The sequence below is a fragment of the Aspergillus tanneri genome (genome assembly GCF_003426965.1).
Source record: "Aspergillus tanneri strain NIH1004 chromosome Unknown AapTan_10_pilon_pilon_pilon, whole genome shotgun sequence".
NCBI lineage: Eukaryota > Fungi > Ascomycota > Eurotiomycetes > Eurotiales > Aspergillaceae > Aspergillus > Aspergillus tanneri.
In genome coordinates, this window is record NW_022984637.1 from 263961 (window position 1) to 284231 (window position 20271).

Below are 20271 nucleotides of genomic sequence, written 5' to 3' on the forward strand. Positions count from 1 at the left end.
ATCTCCTATTTCTCTGATTGGTTTTCGTCAATTCAGGTAATGGTCGCGATAGTGTTTTTTGTATTATTTTTTACTAGGCCAATAAAAGCATATGAGGCAATGATAACCGTTACAGTGCATGCATTACAATCCCTTGAGTATCACTGGAAAGCCCACCCTCTACTAACTGACTTTGGAAGGTAAAACAATAGAAGGCCTTCACTGTCCTTTCCTTTCTACATAACTATACCTCAGGGGAATAACAGAGTTGTACTGTACCACTGTCCTTGTGTTTACTTTTTCTCTATCTTACCATTTCTCCCTCTTTGATTGTTGGCATTTCATTATAACAATAGGAAGGGAAGTCGCTACGGGGAGTAGGGGATAGTTGCAAGGTAGAAGAACAGGGTTGGAGCATGTTAACGGCATATGACATTGTGCTGTCAGGGAGGATTAAGATACCAAACTTAGAATCAAGCTATAATTTGTCTAGGCGTATCTCTGAAAGATACAGTCACTTTAAACAGCGTTCGTTTTCATGAATAGTAATCAATCAGTAGGCCATGATCTGCATCTAATCGACTAGTACAAAATAGGGTATAGAAACGAGGAGGTGGAGGAAAAAGATTCAAAAAGGTAAAGAAACTAAACACCTGAACATTGTCAATACAACGTATATCCAGACCTTCTGTAACCTTCGCTAATGGAAAGCCATATTAAAGAGAGCAATAATTGGTAGTACACAATCAACGTACTACATTTAAAGTCTCGCCACAATGGATCTGAAGACCTCTCCATGACCTGTTGAATGGAGATAAAGAGGGTGGATATTGACTATGTAAGCAAAGTCCTGGGAATAACAAAGCAGAGTGACGATATATTAATGTTAGGAGTTACCACTACTGTTTTTTTTTGTTATTTGTTTTATTTTTCCTGTATGAGTTTACGGATATTTGCTTAGAAAGCACTTGTAAAAGTTTGGTTTCCTATGGGCTAGTGTAGGTTACCATAAAGGTACGAAGACAAAGTTGATCGAAAGATCAGTTGCATCTAGTGACCCATATAGTAGTGAACGGGGCATCTGTCAGATATTCGGCTAGTCCCGAAGGGGAAATAGAGTACGATTGGTAAAAAGGTCTTATTTTGAATGGATTGAGCTGGTTCGGGCTCTTCTTGATTATATTCTTGATTCTTGATTATTTTGTTGTGTTCTCCGCCGGAGTTTTACCCCGATCTAGTCACATGATTCTGGTCCTCCAACGGCAATATTATTTGACAGTATCCTTCCTAGCCCGAGGTAATACTCTCTGGGTATAACTCGTGACACAATTCTCAACTCCACAGCATACCCATAGTAAGTACTATTAAAACACTCAATAGGCAATACTTAATTCAAGTTTAGACAACAAAATATTGTATTATATTTCAGAATTGAACCAATGTTCCATCAAAACATAAATGAGGAAAAGACCATCTACTTGTACATGACCAGCATGTATGGAGATCCTCGCCACACAACCTTTCCTAATGGTGAGTGTGACTGTGTGAGTGGGAGTTTACCTAGCATGATCTTCGTGCTCTATTCCATATTAGAAGATTATACAGAAAAAGTGAGTGGCATTAAACTCACATAAGTCTAAGCCAGATAACTTATCCATTATATTCCTGCGAGGCCACCAAGGCCCCCTGCGAGATCACCGAGGCCACCCAGGCCTCCTGCTAGATCACCGAGGCCACCACCCAGGCCTCCTGCGAGGTCGCCTAGGTTTCCCAGGGCACCAGTAGCACCGCTAACAAGGTCCCCGATGCCGCCGCCCCCTCCACCGCCGCCGCCACCTCCAGCAAGGCCGCCTAGGTTTCCCAGGGCATCAGTAGCACCGCTAACAAGATCCCCGATGCCGCCCCCTCCACCGCCGTCGCCGCCTCCAGCAAGGCCGCCTAGGTTTCCCAGGGCATCAGTAGCACCGCTAACAAGGTCCCCGATGCCGCCGCCCCCTCCACCGTCGCCCTCTCCTCCTCCACCTCCCTCTCCGCCGCCGCCTCCAGCAAGGCCGCCTAAAGCCTGTGCCCCATCACTGACAAGTTTGGTGACGTCCGCCCCGCCCCCTCCACCGCCGCTCTCTCCTCCACCGCCGCCCTCTCCTCCACCGCCGCCCTCTCCTCCACCGCCGCCCTCTCCTCCTCCACCTCCCTCTCCGCCGCCGCCCCCAGCAAGGTTTGCCCATCATCACCGATAAGTTCTGAGGCCGCCACCTTCCCACCACTGTCTCCCCCACCACTGTCCCCCCACCACTGCCTCCCCCACCACTGCCTCCCCCACCACTGTCTCCGCCGTCGCTACCTCCACTGCTTTTTCCGCCACTGTCCCCTCCACCACCTCCCCCAACAAAACTGCTGACGAGCTTAGTAACTCCTTGAATACCGTCTCCAATTAGCTTCGTGAGATCAAGTCCGCCACCACTACTATCCCCACTATCTCCTCCGGTCTTAGATGATCCTCCACTGCTGCTTTCCTGAGTAGCATTACCTGATGCTCCGCTGCCGCCTCCTTGAGTAGTAGGATATGATGCTCCGCTGCTGCCTCCTTGGGTAGCAGGATACGATGCTCCGCTGCTGCCTCCTTGGGTAGCAGGATACGATGCTCTGCTGCTGTCTCCTTGGGTAGCAGGATATGATGCTCCGCTGCTGTCTCCTTGGGTAGCAGGATATGATGCTCCGCTGCTGTCTCCTTGATTAGCAGGATATGATGCTCCGCTGCTACCTTGTTGATTAGCAGCAGCTGGAGCGTGCGCTTCCATAGCCTGGACATTGGCGCTCACCCCAGGTACGGCAGCGGGGGCAGCGGCGGTCATCCCATTTGGCTGACGACGCTCAATCGACCCGGTTGGTGCCGCTAGGACGGAGGCTGTGAGGGATAAAACAATAAGGCCCTTCATGGTGGAGGATGATCCCTTCACTGGGCGTGCAAAGGGTAATAGAAAAGAAAGAGAACGAAAAACTAGAGTCCAGCTCTGGAGAACAAGTAGAAAAGAATGGATGGCAAACAAGAGAGACGGTAAACTGCTGAGTGCGAGCATTTTATACCAGTGCCTGTTCTGACTTGAAACTCAGACTTCGTATAGTCTATCCGCAGCTATACTAGACAAGTTTCATCTTGCCCCATGGTTCATTCGTGTCCCGAGGATGAACCAGGATGTATGCAGATAGTGAGCCCATCATGATGGCATTATATTTCGAAAAAAAGATGAATCTGAGGAGTTGAAAGCTCAATTAAACCATGAGATAACCTTAGTTTTTTTCCGTAAGCGGTAGAAAATGAGGCATATGTCGGCAAACAATAGAGCAATCTCCCTGTCCTGAGAGCCAATAGACTAGGGGCCATGCATGTGCTTAATGGGTTCGGTCAGATAGCCCGATCTAGTTCATCATTCTTCAAATCACCATAATGCAGGCCCTGGCGTCGTCTCAAGGTGAGACAGGGTATGCATAACATTAACGCACTGACGCAATCAAGAGAGTCCAGCGGATATTGATTGTCATGGTCTATGGTTGTGGTCATTGTAGAAAAGCACGCCCCTTTATTTCCAATACAGATCGCCGTTTCAGGTTGATCGGTTGGAGCCTGAGGGGCTTGGTCCCCAAAATTGAGCCTCGGCTCAGGTGTGAACTCTTGTTGGAGCCAATACTGGTGTTTAACTGGAATCAGACAGTAGGTCCCTATGTACTCTATCTGGCCACCACGCATCCTTACAGTTGATAAGTATACGTATTCATTGAAAGACATTGATAATACTAATACACTATCACTAACAAGCCTAGTAGTATAGTGTTAAAAGGTTAACTAGAAAAGGTATAACTAAGCTAGCACAGTAAGTAGATCACTTCGTACGGCGTACTAGTAAATAACCACGTGCTACTTATATGTCACAGATCGGGGTGATGTGCGCATGACTCAGGAACCAGAGCTTTACATGTAGATATCTACAGGACATACGAAACAGAAGGGTACGGAGCAGTTTGCCGAGGTCCGATGCATTCCCCGCGCCCTCTTCAAGTTACTAGTGTAGAAAAAATGCCTAGCGCCCCGCGAGCATCCCAAGTACCAAGTGGGTATTTCAAGCAGTGCCCCATGTTGCCCAATCTTTTTATAAAAAAATTTTTCTACTTTGTATTAGAAGCAAGAAGGATGGGGGGTTCAATCAAGCCCACAGTCATGCAAATTATTTAACCTGCTGCCCTGAATGCCAGTCCCAATCTCAACAATGCCGATCGCCATCTTCGCAACCCGGATTTGGCCTTCAAGCCTACTCAAGCCATGACCCACTATGCACCGTTTTTACGAAGACCGAATTTTAGGACAAACTTCAGCTACGAACAGTCAACTCCATACGTCCTTGCTCCACACCTGAACATACACTGAAGCCATAGGACGAACCACATCACATGGCTGCATTCGATGTGTGATTGAGAGCGCTCTACGTTGGTAAGGTTGAGGATCATCAGGAGTCTCTGTTGATCTTCAAAAAGTGAGTTGTCACGTGATTGTTACGTATCTGAATACCCGGCTACGAGTCGTCGTCTGTTGCCAGAGACCTAGCTCTTATTTTTGTTGTTGGGATATTTCTGTCTCAGTAACATTTAGCAATTAGCATTCCAGCTGAAATATTCATCCTATCCTACTCTGTACTAATCAATGGCAGCCTCAGGATTTCAGCATATTCAGTATGAGCGTTACACCTGTTCTTAGGTCTACGCGCATCGCTCTTTGGCCCCTTTTCGGCCCACTCTCTAGCGCTCTTGCCCCTTTATGATTTGTAACGTTTTACTTTTTTGGCGTACTACCCCATGCAGGTATATTAAAGCTCGTAGGGCCTGCAGGCTAACGCCCTGCAGGTGTTAATAATATTAGTAATATTATTACTCCATACGTCAATCGTTCCAAGCCACGAAGCAAGGATAGACAACTTGTGCAGAGTACTCCGTAGACGAAGGTAATTTTTAGACAAGTATATGTCTAGACAAGCTGTATGTTCTTGCTTTAGTGGGTTGAAGGAACACTGTATGTAATAATATCCTCAAAATGTACAGGTCTTATAGAGCTCCGACTTACATATCTATTAGTGGCGGACCACTAATATAGAACATAAATATATTATAATTATAATCAGGTGTACAAACGGAAGGAAAATGTAATAATAGAAGGAAGGATTGATAATAGCCATACAGCAAACTAAAGGGCATTATATTTATATATTCTATAGATTTCTACATGTTTGTCATGGACTTTACCTAGCTATATAGCACGCTGAGCTTGATGATTTTTGGTCATCGATTTGCGCCTTTTGGATATGGCGTAGTGGTGAAGAACAGCACCACCACGCAGCTGAACGTAAGTCCTCACAGTGCTTCAAGGGCCTCTAACTTATATATTCTGTGTGTTAACTGCACAGGAGATAAAAACTAGAATAGACAACCAAGGTACTCTCTACTCTATAATAATAAGAAACCAACATGTTTACTAGCAGTTCTTTTTCTGAGGTTAATTATTCCAGTCTGCCTAGAGATGTTAAAACAGGGAACTGGATCAAGTATTATGACGTGCCTAGTATCATATGGCGTGGATTTAAGTAGAAATTATCTTAGGTGTACCCTATAGAGCTGTCGGCATCATAGAATCGGATAAAGGCATATAGCTATACAGCCAGAATTAAAAATACTCCGAAGAACAAGTGATCTGTGAAGAATCAAAGACTCTGCAATTTAAGGATGAAAAAAAAAGCCAAGCAAGTTAGGCTTGGCATGGGACTTGGCCTAGACATGCATGGAAAATTTGAAGCCTAAAAGCTCTTCCCAGTGCAAAGGTAGAATAACACCAACTTGGGGTTTGCACAACTAGTAGCGATTTCTGCACAAGAGCGTCTTTGTTCCAAGCCAGAGATAGCTAATCGAACGTGATTGATATGCCCGATCAAGCTAACCAGCCCATAATGATTATTTAAAGGACTTAAATTGCACTACAATAGGCGAGGGAGCCACTCCTTACTTTAAGTGCCTATTTCCCTCGATTGCAGTGGGCCCTCTCTCCGCAGTATTCAACACGCTAAGGAGAAACAGGGCAAGGAGACGAAGCGGTGAAGTGACAACTAACGGGCAGTGAGACAGAGTTCTCAACAAAAGACCGATTGTGAGGGCGAAGGGCGATAAGGATGTAGTATTTCTCGGTCCAGGACAGGTGACCATATACAGCACTGTGTAGGAGAGAAATTAATGTTTATCTAGGGCAGGAAAGATTTGCTCCAACAAATCCTACAGCCCGTAGGTTAACTACAGATGCGATCCACACAAGTATTCCCTGGGCACTTGGGGTTTTCACATAGTGCAGAATTCTACATATTGTATTGCTAATATTATTTCCGTAGGACCTCCGAGTCCGTGGCTCCACTGAATTAAACAGAAGTACACAAATGTAACTATATGAGTTGGGGCTTGCATAGATATCTTCAGTCCCAGAGCTCTTACTACAAAGTCGACACCCCGATCCACGGCTACATTATTCCTCTGTACAGTCTCAAGGTAGCGATGATGTTGAGAGCACCGATACTTCTCGCCCTTCACTTGTTTAGCTCAGGGGGGATTAGCACAGGGGCGTTCGGTTTCTGCCAGATGTATGTGGACGACGGTGCATCCTTTCCTCCACAACTAGCGGTGACGAGAACTGACGGTTCTGGGAGCATACAGCCGTTTCCAGTGACGATCTTGCCAACTTCCGGCTCTTCGCGCAGTACTCCGCTGCTGCTTATTGCGATAACAACAACAACAACAACAACAACACTGTAACTGGCAATATCCATTGTCTTGAAGGAGTATGCCCCGTGGTCGAGGCAGCCAAGCCCCGGACAATAGCAAAATTCAGCAAAGACGATATCCGAGGTTTTGTCGCGGTTGATGATACCCATCGCCTTCTTGTCGTGTCCTTTCGCGGGACTAATTCTGTCCGTAACTGGCTCAAGAACTTCCGATTCTGGAAAGTCGAGATGCCCGGCCCAAGCGGAATCTCGGGCAGTGAATTTGAAGCAGACAAGCCTCAGCGTGGTAACGATTTCTGCACTTGCGCCATTCACGCTGGGTTCTATGAGTCGTGGCAGCTCGTAAAAGCGGAGGTTCTTGACGCAGTCACCCAGGCCAGGGAGACCTACAAGGACTATAAGGTGGTCCTTACGGGTCACTCTCTGGGTGGTGCCATTGCGACGATCGCTGGTTCTCACCTGCGCACGATGGATATCCCCTGCGATATCTATTCATACGGTGCCCCACGGATCGGGGACCTACGGTTTGCCGAGTTTGTCTCAAATCAACCGGGGTGGACGGTCCGCATTACTCACGGATACGACCCGGTGCCAACGATGCCTCCAATGAGTCTGTTCGGGGTTTATGATCTCGGCTACCGGCACATCTGGCCAGAATACTGGATTTCTGATTCCCCCACGGAAGGCAACGAGACTATTCAGGTGTGTCGTGGACTCGAGAACTTTTCATGCGACGGAGCACGAGAAGCAAAGTTCAAGCTTGAGATCGAGGATCATCGGCATTATCTGGGGGAGATCAGCGCCTGTGGGCCGAAGTTCTCGTACCGCGACCTGGAAGAAACCTGGAGCGCTGAGGATCTGCGTCGTCTGGATAACCTGGCAATCAATGATATCCTTTTCGCAAATCATTTCATCTCCGACAGAGACGGCGCGTAAGGGTGTCTGCTACTCTGACGTACTGTGGCTTTTCTGGGGGATAGAGATGATCCGGTCCAGGTCGGGTCTAAGCTGCAACTTGTCGTATGTTTGGTCGAGTGTTTTAGCCCCCAGAAGAAATTATACTTAATTGTTCATTCCTCTAACTTTCCGAGGCAGAGGCAGGGTAGCAATAGCCATGTATATGGGTGAATTCTTTCTTAGTCCACTGCAAGAAGAGAGGAGGTTAAAAGCAATGAGATCTCTCTCAGTATGTATGTACATTATGATCCTCTGGATACTAAATATAGACATGATGACCAGGAACAGGATGGATGTTGGCAAGGCGGTGGAGATGGAGGAAGCAATCCCTTCTGGTCTCGAACAAAGATAAAAGAATTTGCATACAGTGGTTTTGAAAATTGAGGATTTATTTTTGTTTAATGAGGCAGTTGGATGGCCGCTCGGGTCTCTAAGGAGAAGCTATTGCCGACCAATTATGGTAGTTCATAACATGGGAACCGTATACGTCGTAAAGTCATAGCTGATACCTGTTCCAGGTCTCCGACGTCCTGTGTCCGTTGCTTTTCCCCATGTGAACCCAGCATGACACGGCGACCATAGACTCAAAGGCCGGGGTGCTACAAACACTATAATTTGTATTTCCGCTGCAAGAGGGGTGCTTCGGCAAGTAATGTCCCAACTATCTGACAGGTCATGTCGAGGATTGCCCTTGGTTGTTCACGCTCCGATAGAAATCGCGACAGAATAGCGATATCTTTCGCTATTCTGGTAGCAACTCTGGCGGAAGAGAGCAGTTTGGTTTCTCATGGTCAGTGTACCGACGACCAATGGGCGGTGAGGTGGCTCATGCGTGAGCATGTAGGAGTTGGTGGTCGGGAAATGCAGGGCCGGAACGTCACCGCACGTAGATCTGAAGGTCATCATCCACTGGGCCCTGGCGCGACTTAGGCGAAGGAGCGGCATGATGGAGATTGGAAGCGACTCGTGCAGCATCGACGAAGGATGGAGTGCGCCCGGGATCGGCGCCGAAGGGTGAGCGCCAGGCATGCTGGTGGGCCATGAAGACGAGCTTCCCCAACACGGCGATCTCGAGCTTCAACTTGATGCTGTAAATCGTTGCCTTGAGGGTGGTCTGGTAGATGTAGTAGTTGCAGAACTCGATGGCCATGAGGGCTACGTCCATCAGAATACAAACCGCGTTGACGGCGAACAGCTGCAGGATGGTCTTCTGCGTCGCACGGTCCGGGTTCAGCTGCAGCATGCGGTTCGTCTCCCACATGTAGAGACCCGACAGGATGATCTCCTGCACGCAGAAGCCGGTGAGCTGGACTTTCTCCATGATGTCATAACCCAGTACGGTGGTGGGTGAAGTTGAGAAGTTGGCCAGATACGTCAGCACGGTGGTCGGGACGTGCAGGAAGAAGACATTCAGGATGATCATGCTGCGCACCACACGCAGGAGCCGCAGGTCGCGCAACACCAGATGGAGACGCGAGTAGAGCACGAAGGACTGGCCGGTCACCATCATCCACCAGCCTGCGGATAGCAAAGTGATGGGTAGCCAGGTGGCGGTGGTGAGAGCGAAAAACTTCATCAGGTAACCGACAGAGTACGGCAGAACGCCCATGGCAGAGATAAGCATGCTCCAGAAATAACCACCCTGGTAACGCTTGAAGGTCAGAAAGATCAAGTTGATCAGCTCGATCACGTTATACCAGGCGACGGCGATGAACGTCGCGATTGCGATGCGCACTCCATCGCTGTTGCCGGTATAGCTACCGGTGATCCAATGTCCCGGACTGGAGGTACTGTTCGAGGACATAACAAGGAGCGGGTTCTGCTGGAGGGGTTGAGATTGAAAGGATTGAGTGTGGGATAGATTTTGCGGGGGAAGGGAAGGGAAAAATGCGATCGTCTCCGAAGTGGACCTATTACTAGTGGCGGTGGACGACCAGCTAGCCAGCGGCGATGTGGTCCTTGGCCATTGGGAGGGTCTGAGACAGATGACGCGAGCCGACCTAAGCAGATATTCTCTGTATACAGTAGTACCTATTAGATAGGTAGTATGTTATGGCAGTTGGTGAAACAATAGACAAAGAATGCTTTGTCTGTCACGGGGACGAACCGTGGATGCCCAAGGCGGCGTGGCTGACTCATCCGCCCGTCGTCTCTCCAAAATTCTCGACATTCCTCAAGATTGCTCAACAATACCACTATATACATCTGAGTCCTTCTATCCTTCTACTGATCCGTCCTCTCCCAGATCCTCGCGTGCTTGATCTCTGTCCCCGCCAATGCCTCCTGCGCCCGCCCTAGTCCCTCGAATCCCGCCGAATCCGCCGGCACGTCATCCCACTCGCTGAACAACACAAACTCCTGCTTCTCCTCTCCGTCCACCGTCGTGTCCCTCGGTTCCAGTCGCAGCCCTCCCTGCAGCGTCCGCGGCGCAATAGAGGCCTGAAGATTGCCCTTGGTTGCGTAAAACGTCCGTAGAAATGCGTCCCGTCGTCCCGTCGCCAGGAAATACCGGCCGATCGCCATCACCGGCGCGTCCAGTAGGATTCTCTCCTGCGCCCTTGAGCTCGTGAGGACATTCCCTCCAAATTGGCGAGGGTCGATGTCGATGTGGATCATCCAGTCTACTTCAATATGATCCTGCAGTGCGGCCATCAGCCGTTGATTCGTCTCGCCCGGAATCCAGTCGTTGAGGTGTGTCGCGGTCGACTCCCATCCACCTAGCAGGTAGACATACGACGGGTCTTCAATCTGGGTTAGAAGATAGACGGGAAAGGTGGAGTACGTGGCTTGTGCCTGGATGGCGGATCGCAGTGCAGGCCAGACTGTGGGGTCTTTGGGTGTCTTGAGACGCAGGAGGGCAAGCTCGGTGATAGCCATGGTCTAGGAAAAGAGAGAGTTAATGGATGGACGGAACATGGGAAGAGTATTGTCGAACGAGGGCCATATTTATAAACTGGATGGCCGATCGGTGAATAGGTCGGTAGTCCAGGCGCGAAGGCTGGAGACTCGTGATGAGGGTCTTGGCGATGCGGGTCAAGTACGTCGTCCTTGCTGCCTTCACCTTCACTTCTCTCCAGCCTGCAATCCTCCCCGCGTCGTGATTGTCTTTTCTGGAATGGGTAAGTAGGCCTCGTGTGGGTGAGAGCCTGCTTACTACTTCGACGAATGATACTTGGGGGTCTACAATAAGCGCGATATAATGAAGTCTCAATTTGCTACCAATCCACCAGTTTTTCCGCCTCATGCGAACGGTCCAAATGTGTACTATACAATTGCCATCGGGGATCAGGATACAGATTATGCTACGTTTGGCTTAAAAAACAATACTGTTGCGTCTCCGGTCTTGAACCCAGGCACCGTCACTCATTTTGTTCGTATGGTGCGGCATGGGCATTGCCCAAAATGCTGTCCGGGAAATCCTCCTCGCCAAGGGTGGTGGTGTGTGCCCAGGGCTTGCGCCGATTCTCTTCGCGCACCGTGTTGGCAAAACAGTCGCTCCACTGCAGCCGCGGATAATGCTGGATGACATCACGCGCGGTGTCCGGGTGCACCAACTGCGAATGTACACCTGTATTATCTACCGTGTGGCCCTTCAGTTAGCGCTTTTTTGTGTTCGAGCCGCGCGGGGTTGCTGTACTAACCGAGGATGGTGGCCAACTGGATCAACTGTCCTAGGGCTGTAATGGATCCCACCTTGCAGAGATCTTGATGGCGAATGACGGCTTCGGCAACACCTTCGGCCTGCGCTTTGGGGGAGACGGACTGGGGATCCCCGTTGGGGCTGCCGTGCTCGTCGACAGGACGCTGCAGTACATCTAGAGCTAACAAACCGCCGTAAAACTCGAAGCTGAGGTGGGTGGCGCGAAGATTCTGTTGTGTGGCGCCGATATCGTGCAACATACAGGCAAGGAGGTAGGTTTCGTCCGAAAACTTCCAATCCCGGAAATAGTAGTATTTCATCGCTAGCCCGTAGTGGTAGACGCGCATGCTGTGATTGAACGTTGGGGCCGGGAGATGCTCTCGCGCGTAGGCCTGAATCCGACGGGCGACGGGAGTATTGGGCACTGGGGTCATCGATACGGGGGCGACAGGAGGCGGGCCATGCAGTTGGAAGGCCGGGTCCACAACCTTTTCCGCAGCCGACGGAACGGCCGTGAAGCCATATTCACGGATGGGGTCCAAGGTGGTACTAGTCATGACTGATTTCGTAGTGGTTGCAAAGACAGGGAGTATACAATGGGCGGTGGGGATCGTATCTTTATACGCAGAACCATGGATGACGACATACATGGATACGTCAAACTGATCATCTCATCCCTGTTGACCAAGCGACGCCCTTCATCACCACCATCCGAGCCTAGACCAGGGTGATTTATAATGCTGCTTTACGGAGCTCTGTCGTCTGATTCAGTCTGGCTGTAGATTTTCTGGAGCCACCGCGATGCCTCTCGTAAGACCCTCGCTGGGCATTCCGGAAACGGAAGTTGAAGAGTGTGGGGCAAGCTTGTTTTCGCCTCAACCAGTCAGCGTCCTCTTCTTTTATAGTCCATGACTAAAGTCGATGTCTGAAGTTGGATAGTTTGGTCTTCCTTGACGTTTCTGAGATTTTTCAAAGGGATTTGTGGTCAAACCCGAGGGTCAAATAACGGGCTAAGCAGGCTATTACGATCGATTCCAGACTGGAATACAATCGTGCTAAAACAAGAGAGACAGATAGAGAGAGAGGACTGCCTAACCGCCTATCACATTCTTGCTCAACAAGATCGATCGGCGGCTAGTGGCGTAGTGGCAAGTCACCAGGTGAGGCCGAAGAGACATCTGTTGGGGATGGAGCCCGACTAGGTCTATAACAAGGAATCGTGGTTCAAATCCCACAGCCCGCCAAATGGCCACAGTTGTCTAAAGGGACCAGGCTAGGAACATGTGCAGTGAGTGGAAGAGATAGGGGTTAAGCTGTGGCATAGTTCCAAATGTATCCTCCCTATACCGAGTATATATGTGTAAAGTCATCTAGGGTTTTGGAGGCATGATAAGGAAGATTCTCACTTTATACAGCCCTTAATATACAAGGATGGTACATCACGTAACCGGCTGTACGAGTAAGTCAATCGGCTAATAACTGACAGATGCGGACTATAATATGAATATCTATATATCTATATGGCATCACTACTACCATTAAGATTCCGGTCAAAATGGCCCCATTGCTCTCGCTTCGGTCGGCTCCCGAGCGGACTCGCACAGCCCGAGGCCGACGATCTCGGCTTGTGCATATAACGGGAGGCTCCTCCTATTGGGAATGCAAGTCCTGGTACTCCGTACTCTTACGACTCTCCATCCAACATGCCATCTTCGGAAACGCCCTCTCTCACGCTGTTCCGGGGCTTCCCCGAAACCGGCTGCTACACATGGTCTCCTTTTTCACCAAGCTCGAGGCGCGTATGCGCTTCGCCGGCTTCAACTACACCGTCGAACAAGGCTCGATGCGCACGGCCCCTCGTGGCAAGATTCCCTACGTGGCCATCACGGAGGATGAGGGCAGCCGCAGCTGCCCGCCAGTGGTCATAGGAGACTCAAAGCTTATTATGCAAACTCTGGTTCAACGTGGATTCCTCCCTGACCTTGATGCACATCTGCTGCCGGCGGAGAAACTGCATGACCTTGCCTTGAAGGCGCTTGTCGAGGACAAACTCTATTTCTATCAGGTATGATATCCCAACCTCTATACCATACCATCCTAACCCAATCGTCTAGATGTACGAGAAATGGATCCTCAACTTCTACACTATGCGCTCCAAGATTCTAGCCGCGCTACCCTGGCCAGTTCAAGTCGTCGTCGGCCACCTGATCTACCGTAAAGTCAGCCGAACCCTAAATGGCCAAGGGACCATGACCTTCTCGGTCGACGAGATCGGCGTCTTCCGGCAGGAGATCTGGGAGGGCATCAATGCCGCCGTCTTGGCAGCGCAATCGCGGAGTGGCAACCATGAGGGCCTGTTCTGGATCTGGGCTGGGGAGGCACGCACCGAGACCGATGCAGTGCTTTTTGGATTCATCGTGTCGGGGTTGATATGTTACGCATAGGCTCCTGTCTATTCCTTGCACACCCAATTCACTAACGATAGTTTACTCCAGGGCTCCTGATAGCCAGCGGATCATCCGAAGCTTTCCTGCTCTGATGGAGTATGCGCGCAAGATCCATGACCGGTATTTCCCCAATTATGACCTCTGGAATGAAGCTGAAACGGTCGAGATTAAATAAAGACAAAAATAAGCCACGAAAAGGAACACAAAAAAAAAAATTTTACCTTTGACGAATATCGAACAACAAAATCCTAATGGTTAAATCAAAAACATTCCAAATATTTTGTAGCATATCTCTTGCCACAGCTGGCTAGTTGCGGATCCAATACATACGTAACATCCAAAGTCAAGATGATGGACTGCGTTTATTACACCGCAGGTACTTGGCAAAGCAGTCTTCCGCGAAGTCATTAAATGGCCCAAAACTCATTCAATAGAACATCGTAGTCTATAAATCAATTGCTACTATACTCATCACTGACCGGTATATCCCCGATGGCGAGGATGCGCAAAGCATAACTACATTTAGCTACTGCCACAGACTTCGGTCTCACCTACTGTCAGTGCCCCTGTGAGAACACAGTTCGGGTCGAACTTCTTCTTCAGCGACAGCAGAGTGTCATAGTTGGCCCCCCAGAAGCGTTGTTGGTAGTTCGATTCCAGCCTGTTCTCCTCGTTGTAGTAGGCGTCGGAGCTAAAGACCTTATCCACCTGCTCGATCATAGATTCCATTGTGTTCTTCTGCTCCGCCGTCATTCCTGCATTTGAGGTGGCAAAGACGGGGACGTTGACGTATGCTGCCGAAGTGCGCCAGGCCGGGTTCACTGAAGTCTATCAAGATCTGTCAGAAAATGGATGCATCGGGGCACGGCGTGGAAGTTACCTCATCATTTGCCGGTTTGTTTATGGCACCACCGCCTGCAGGAGATTCAGATTAGAAGGATATCATAGCCACAGAAAGAGGGGGAGAGAGATAGAGTGACACTCTACGTACCACGGTGGAAAAGAAAGGGCTGAGTCTTAGGCAAACCGGAAACGAAGTCCGCAATGGATTGCCGTCCCTCCTTGGAGCTAGTCAACGTATTGGGAACGACACGGCTTAGGTCGAGGAGGTTGACCCCAACGGCGCTGCCCTCCTCCATGAGAGGTCCAACGACCTTCTCAAAGGCCTCGGCCCACGTTTTGAACTGGAATCCTTGTACATTTGCCGTCACGCCGTCGATGGATTTGAGAAAGTCAAAGGCCTTCAGCGACTGGTCACCCGAAACAACCGTCTCGCTGGCCTGGAATCCCTTGTGGAAGGACATAGTTATGTTTGGATAGGAGGTTTCCCAGATGCCCGAGCTGAATTGAGGCCCATACTTGGGGTCATTCTGCACGAACTCGGATATCATCCTCTTGTACGCCTCGGAGGAGGAGGCTGACACCTGGCCGACCACCACATTAACGGCCTGGAATGCGGGATGGGCTTTGATGTAGGTCGTGGAGCTGATGGCAAAGACACCGCCGCCGCCACGCATCGCCCAGAAGAGGTCCTTGTTCTGGCACTCGTTGGCGACAGCAATAGTTCCGTCCACCATGACGACGTCGTACTGGACCACATCTATATTGCCGTTGTTCAGCACCCGCACCGGCCTTCATCGCGCCCCGGAGGAAATACTTACTGTCTGCTCCCATGCCAATTACCGGCTGGAAAGGGCCAGCCGCTCCTCCTCCGAGGGCGAATCCACCCGCAATGCCGACGGTGGGACAGTAACCTCCCGTCGTGACGACACCTAGTTTGGCGGCTTCAGGGTACAAATCCTGCGCGATGACACCCGCCCCCAGTTGTAGAACATCCGTCGCCGAGGAGGCTCTACATCCTTTGGGGACGAATCCCTTGTGCAGTTCGATGCGTTGCATGGCATGGGTGTGGATCACGAAGGCACCCGCATCCGTGCTGCGTCCGGTATAGTCGTGGCCGGTCTAGGGGATACCAGTCAATGGATAGTCACGCCACGGGCATCTCGAGGCATAATCACTTACGTTTTTCACTCGCAACCGCAGGTTATGTTTTGCTGCAAACTTGACGGCCTGGCTGATATCATCGGCGTTGTTGGCAGTCACAAAGTACGAACCCAGCGCACCAAGCTCACAGGAGCCATCCAAACCCTTCGCCGGCACCTCGTCGGGAACCGGGCACCCCTTGCCATCCGACGTGAACTCGGTGTTAGTATACATCATAGCGGCGGGGATGATCTCTCGGAAGGTAGGATTGCGCTTGTTCGTCACCAGCTTCGAACAAGCTGCGGCATCGAAATGACCTGCATAGCACACTTGGCCGTAGGGGGCCGGCTCCGACAGCTTCCCACCAATCGAGGTGTTGAATTTGGCCAGCTCGTCCGCCGAAGGGAAGCAGTCATTGCCGGGCACACAGTACGGCGCCTTTGCGAACGACTGGCCCGCCAGGAGCAGGGCCAGCACGGAAGTCAACGTTGCCATCAGGGAAATGTAGATCGGACCGGAAGATCAGTTCTTTGCTGGATCGGATCAGATCGTCAATCAGGACTGCATGGAGAAACATCGCACGTTTATAACTTGCCCTGGGAGGGAACCTAGCAAGTCGGTGATGTCCGACGACGCAGTATCCTTCATTTGAGGGGATCAATCCGTCCCCAACACGATGGATACCCACGCTGTTAGCTCTTCGTTCACTTCCTCCATTGTGGTACGAAAGGTTGCAGAGTGGATAGTATGCTAGAGCTTCAGAATTGACGCCAAGTGGGCTAGGATCCAAGAGCAGTTTGGCCAGGATGTGGGGGCGAAAAAATTCGGAATCGCCGTCGCTCCGCCTAACTGTGCTCTCCCATTCGAAGATATTCGAAGATTGCTGGTCGCTTCCATGCATTCCTCGTGTCGTGGGAGCAATTAACGTGGTCGTGGTGGGCCGTTCTGCATCCTGCTTATGCAGCCCCAGGCCGGATTCCGTGATGGTTGAATCTATCGGCCTTGAAGATCAGCATGCTCCGATGCAGAGGTTCAGACAACGTGGAAGATCTCTGCAGAGCATACAGTGATCGCAGAGGTGTACACGGGTGGAACAGGTGAGAACAGGTAGGGAGAGTGCGTTTGCTTTGAAATCTGGTCTGCCGTTGGAGAAAAGCTCGATGCGTCCGCGCATTCGATAGCCGTATATCGGGATTTATCTGGCCCCCGATTCCTCCAGAGCGGAGACGCGTGGAATGGATTGGTAAATGAGATTGAATCTCGGAGAGATGGTATCTCCGACTATACTAAGCGGATATTCTCCTTCACTCGAGAGTTATCTATAACACCCTGTTTGGACTCAACTCCCTTGTAGACAATTTATGTGCTTTTATGCGTCATTTAAGTATTAAACCGAAGATTGTACAGAGTAGGCGAGGCCTTCCACTAGCCTAGTCCAGTACTGAACTGAGCTCTGCCCTTCCTCCATCCAGAACACTTTGCCAGTCCTTCTCCTTCAGCCAATCCTCAAACGGCTGGGTCTCGACCTTGATCTTCAATCCGACGGATAGACGACATTGTCTAGCCCACCCATATATCCGAATTCGATGATATACGGGAGTGCATCCAGCACCTCCCATGGAATCCCCAATGGTCCATGCATGAACTCTGTAGTAACTTCCACCAGTTTGGCCGGCTTACCAGCTGCCGCACCCCATGCGCTCATAATGTCCTCCACGGCCAACAGGCTGTCGTAGGCCAAGAGCTTAATACCGGGGCATTCACGCTCCACCAACGCACGTACAAGAGGATCGGTCGACTCGACAATAATCGGCATATCCAGGTCCTTCGATAGACGGAGGATAAACTCATAGCGCCCGGTGGCAGCGTTGAGAGTCGGCAAGAAGAGGGGGTTGGTAGCATTGGGGGGAACATAAATAAACGAGGCTTTCTGCGACAGTGCCGGCTGCTCCTGCTCTATATATTCCACGATTGAGGCCTTGGGAGTTCCAGTAGTACGAATGGCGGTGCTTCCCTCTCGAGTGCTTCTTCATCGGCCCCAGCACGGAATAGAAGGCCCTTGATATCCGTGGCACCAACGACTTCGATGACTTTGTGCTTGGTAGACATTGCTTTAGGAAGCCATTGAAATATATTAAAAAGTACAAAGCGACTGAGATGAGATAAGGGAAAGGTATATTCTAAAGAGTTAGTTAAGTCTCTGTGCAGCAAGTCCATCCTTACTATATCTTGAAAGTGCCATCTTGCGAGCTGAAGATGCAGCAACAGATGTAAGATGGAAGTAGGTGCCTTAGGTGTATACTCCGAATACTCCGAATACTCGACTTTGATTGGTGTCAGCTATGACGACTCATGTGTAACAACACGCTCTGATTGGTGGATCCATCGTAAGCCACGCGCCCCACCACTTGATGCTAGAGTGCTGGATTGGAATGTAGTTGTTGACTATGCTACATACATGGCCAGTTGAATCCTTTTGGTGGTCACTGTCGGATTATAGATAACCCGGGCCGGAGTGGAGGTCGGGGATGCATCGCGCTCACACTTGATGACGCAACACGTGACGGTCAGCCAGGTGGAGGAGACGCGCGCACTTTTAGACTTCGACACTTCTACTTGGGCAATCAATAGTCTCCACGTCCATCATGGACATGTCGCACGGAGGCGCGAAGGGAGCAGAACCGAGTCGCTCAACGGACGCGTCGTACGTGGTGGGAGATCTTGGTGCATGACCTCAAGAACTGAAGCAGGGTCCTAGGTCTGCGACGGAGGAAACGACAGTTGAGACAACAGCAGCATCATAATCTGAAGGTGCCGACCAGGTATCCTACCATTCAACCATACCCGAGTCCACTTGGTAATGAGACGTCAGGGTGGAGATCCCATTTGAATACAGAGCCGTCCAGCGACCTCGCTCACCCGACCCCAACCGTCGACACGAATGATCTTTTCCATGCTATGCCAGCTAATAGGGGTCCTCATTGGATGCCGATTTCTTCTTAGACCTGGGATTTCTCCACGGCGCCGATTGTGCCTCACTAGAAGTCTCACCTGTTTTGGGGCTTGATCAACGATCTAATGAACATTGCACTTCCTTCCATCTCGGGAGTCACTTATCAGACCAGATTAAGGATCCTGAGCAACTCACGATAGAATCAGATACTGCACTGATCGCGCAAGCTGCCGGAGAGGTGGCGCCACCACCCCTGGCGAACCTGTATCAAAATAGTCCCCAGTTTGCGCAGATGTCGCTTTTCCAGGCGTGTCTGTACAACTCACGCTGTCTGGGATCGGAACATAGGGGTTTTTCAGTTATTCCTGCTTCTTATTTTGTTCTCCCTTTTATCGCCCCGCTACCATGACCAATGCCCTAAAGCTCTACTGGAGGCCATCTCTCACCCATCAATTCCCCCGCATTTACAGGCCACGCTTCCCCAAGTGCTGTTTCCACATCGCCCTATTCTGGACCTGCTGCCGTGGCCCGGTTTGAGGGTACACGCCATCATGCTGGCCGCGACAGTGCCGATGTTACACGATGCACTCGACTTCAAAAAGGATATTATCGAAGGGGGCCTTGTCTGCTCCCCACCCCGCCGCGGCGCGGGGGCGCTACGCTGGGAGGCCGCCGCCATGGGATCGGCGTAGCTGGGAGGCCGCACCGTGATTTCTCAAGAAGTGACGGCGGCTGTTACTGAACGCCGAGGGTGATCTAAGGCAACAGAGCGCCTGGTGGCAGAATATGACGGCCCAGGTGTCTGCCATTTGACATTCCTAAGAGGTACTATATCCTGGATGGACATGTATCCCAGGGCTCGGACAGTGATGTACTAACCGAGGTATCTAAATTTCCCAATTACATGCATCAGGCCCCCGTCCCTCTATTCGGAATGGATCACTGTGTGTCCATTGTCAGACAGAATATACCGATTACAACGTTAGACTCGTTCCATAGTCTGACCTGCAATGGCCTAGGCAATTCACTGGGTGCCTTCCTCTGGTATATGGTGGCACGAGCTAGTCTAAGGACGTTGTACTCAAGGCTGACAGATTCACCAGAAAGGTTTTCATCTATGCAGCCTGCGACATACTCTAGTAGTTGATACCAGATTTCGTCTCCTGAAGCTCACTTACACCAACTTGCCACAGCCATGCCAAATCGGTGATCTGCATAACAGGAGTGGGGGTATACTGACCCAGCCAAATAATGTGTATAAGATACTCCTGGGGCACCGAAATGGCGCTCACGCCAACATGCATCCAACATGTCGTATTTGGTCGGGGTTTGTCGGATTCTGAAATTTGGAGTCGATGCTGCGACCCCGTTGAAGCAGCGGATGGAAATCCAATTAGGCGGGCCATTTCTAGGGAGCACAAAAGGCCAAAGACCGACATTTAAAAGTTAGAGATCGTTGTTTATCGTGCTCGAAAACGATCCGCCGAATGAATATTTGCCACAGCC

General features: G+C 50.4%; 8 protein-coding genes across 8 annotated transcripts; 3 read left to right on the forward strand and 5 right to left on the reverse strand.

Moving 5' to 3' along the window:
* Positions 1–1636: 1636 nt before the first annotated feature.
* Positions 1637–2915, reverse strand: ATNIH1004_001906 (uncharacterized protein; the record flags this gene model as incomplete). The annotated part of the gene is made up of 4 exons (XM_033566601.1): positions 1637–2172; positions 2233–2392; positions 2453–2740; positions 2799–2915. 4 exons carry the CDS (start codon positions 2913–2915, stop codon positions 1637–1639), a joined length of 1101 nt encoding a protein of 366 aa, XP_033420803.1.
* A 3643-nt stretch (positions 2916–6558) lies between these two features.
* Positions 6559–7721, forward strand: ATNIH1004_001907 (lipase family protein; the record flags this gene model as incomplete). Its single annotated transcript, XM_033566602.1, has 2 exons — positions 6559–6631; positions 6718–7721. 2 exons carry the CDS (start codon positions 6559–6561, stop codon positions 7719–7721), a joined length of 1077 nt encoding a protein of 358 aa, XP_033420804.1.
* Positions 7722–8619: 898 nt separating this feature from the next.
* Positions 8620–9546, reverse strand: ATNIH1004_001908 (uncharacterized protein; the record flags this gene model as incomplete). The annotated part of the gene is made up of 1 exon (XM_033566603.1): positions 8620–9546. One exon carries the CDS (start codon positions 9544–9546, stop codon positions 8620–8622), a length of 927 nt encoding a protein of 308 aa, XP_033420805.1.
* A 419-nt stretch (positions 9547–9965) lies between these two features.
* On the reverse strand, positions 9966–11939 carry ATNIH1004_001909 (uncharacterized protein; the record flags this gene model as incomplete). The annotated part of the gene is made up of 4 exons (XM_033566604.1): positions 9966–10622; positions 10678–10852; positions 11106–11319; positions 11384–11939. The coding sequence occupies 4 exons, from the start codon at positions 11937–11939 to the stop codon at positions 9966–9968; spliced, it is 1602 nt and encodes a 533-aa protein (XP_033420806.1).
* Positions 11940–12937: 998 nt separating this feature from the next.
* ATNIH1004_001910 (uncharacterized protein) lies at positions 12938–14004 on the forward strand (the record flags this gene model as incomplete). The annotated part of the gene is made up of 3 exons (XM_033566605.1): positions 12938–13447; positions 13497–13807; positions 13878–14004. 3 exons carry the CDS (start codon positions 12938–12940, stop codon positions 14002–14004), a joined length of 948 nt encoding a protein of 315 aa, XP_033420807.1.
* A 347-nt stretch (positions 14005–14351) lies between these two features.
* On the reverse strand, positions 14352–16307 carry ATNIH1004_001911 (uncharacterized protein; the record flags this gene model as incomplete). Its single annotated transcript, XM_033566606.1, has 5 exons — positions 14352–14657; positions 14710–14744; positions 14821–15429; positions 15491–15791; positions 15852–16307. 5 exons carry the CDS (start codon positions 16305–16307, stop codon positions 14352–14354), a joined length of 1707 nt encoding a protein of 568 aa, XP_033420808.1.
* Positions 16308–17346: 1039 nt separating this feature from the next.
* ATNIH1004_001912 (uncharacterized protein) lies at positions 17347–17921 on the reverse strand (the record flags this gene model as incomplete). Its single annotated transcript, XM_033566607.1, has 2 exons — positions 17347–17763; positions 17811–17921. The coding sequence occupies 2 exons, from the start codon at positions 17919–17921 to the stop codon at positions 17347–17349; spliced, it is 528 nt and encodes a 175-aa protein (XP_033420809.1).
* A 536-nt stretch (positions 17922–18457) lies between these two features.
* On the forward strand, positions 18458–19457 carry ATNIH1004_001913 (uncharacterized protein; the record flags this gene model as incomplete). The annotated part of the gene is made up of 4 exons (XM_033566608.1): positions 18458–18516; positions 18563–18669; positions 18816–19076; positions 19114–19457. The coding sequence occupies 4 exons, from the start codon at positions 18458–18460 to the stop codon at positions 19455–19457; spliced, it is 771 nt and encodes a 256-aa protein (XP_033420810.1).
* Positions 19458–20271: the final 814 nt, after the last annotated feature.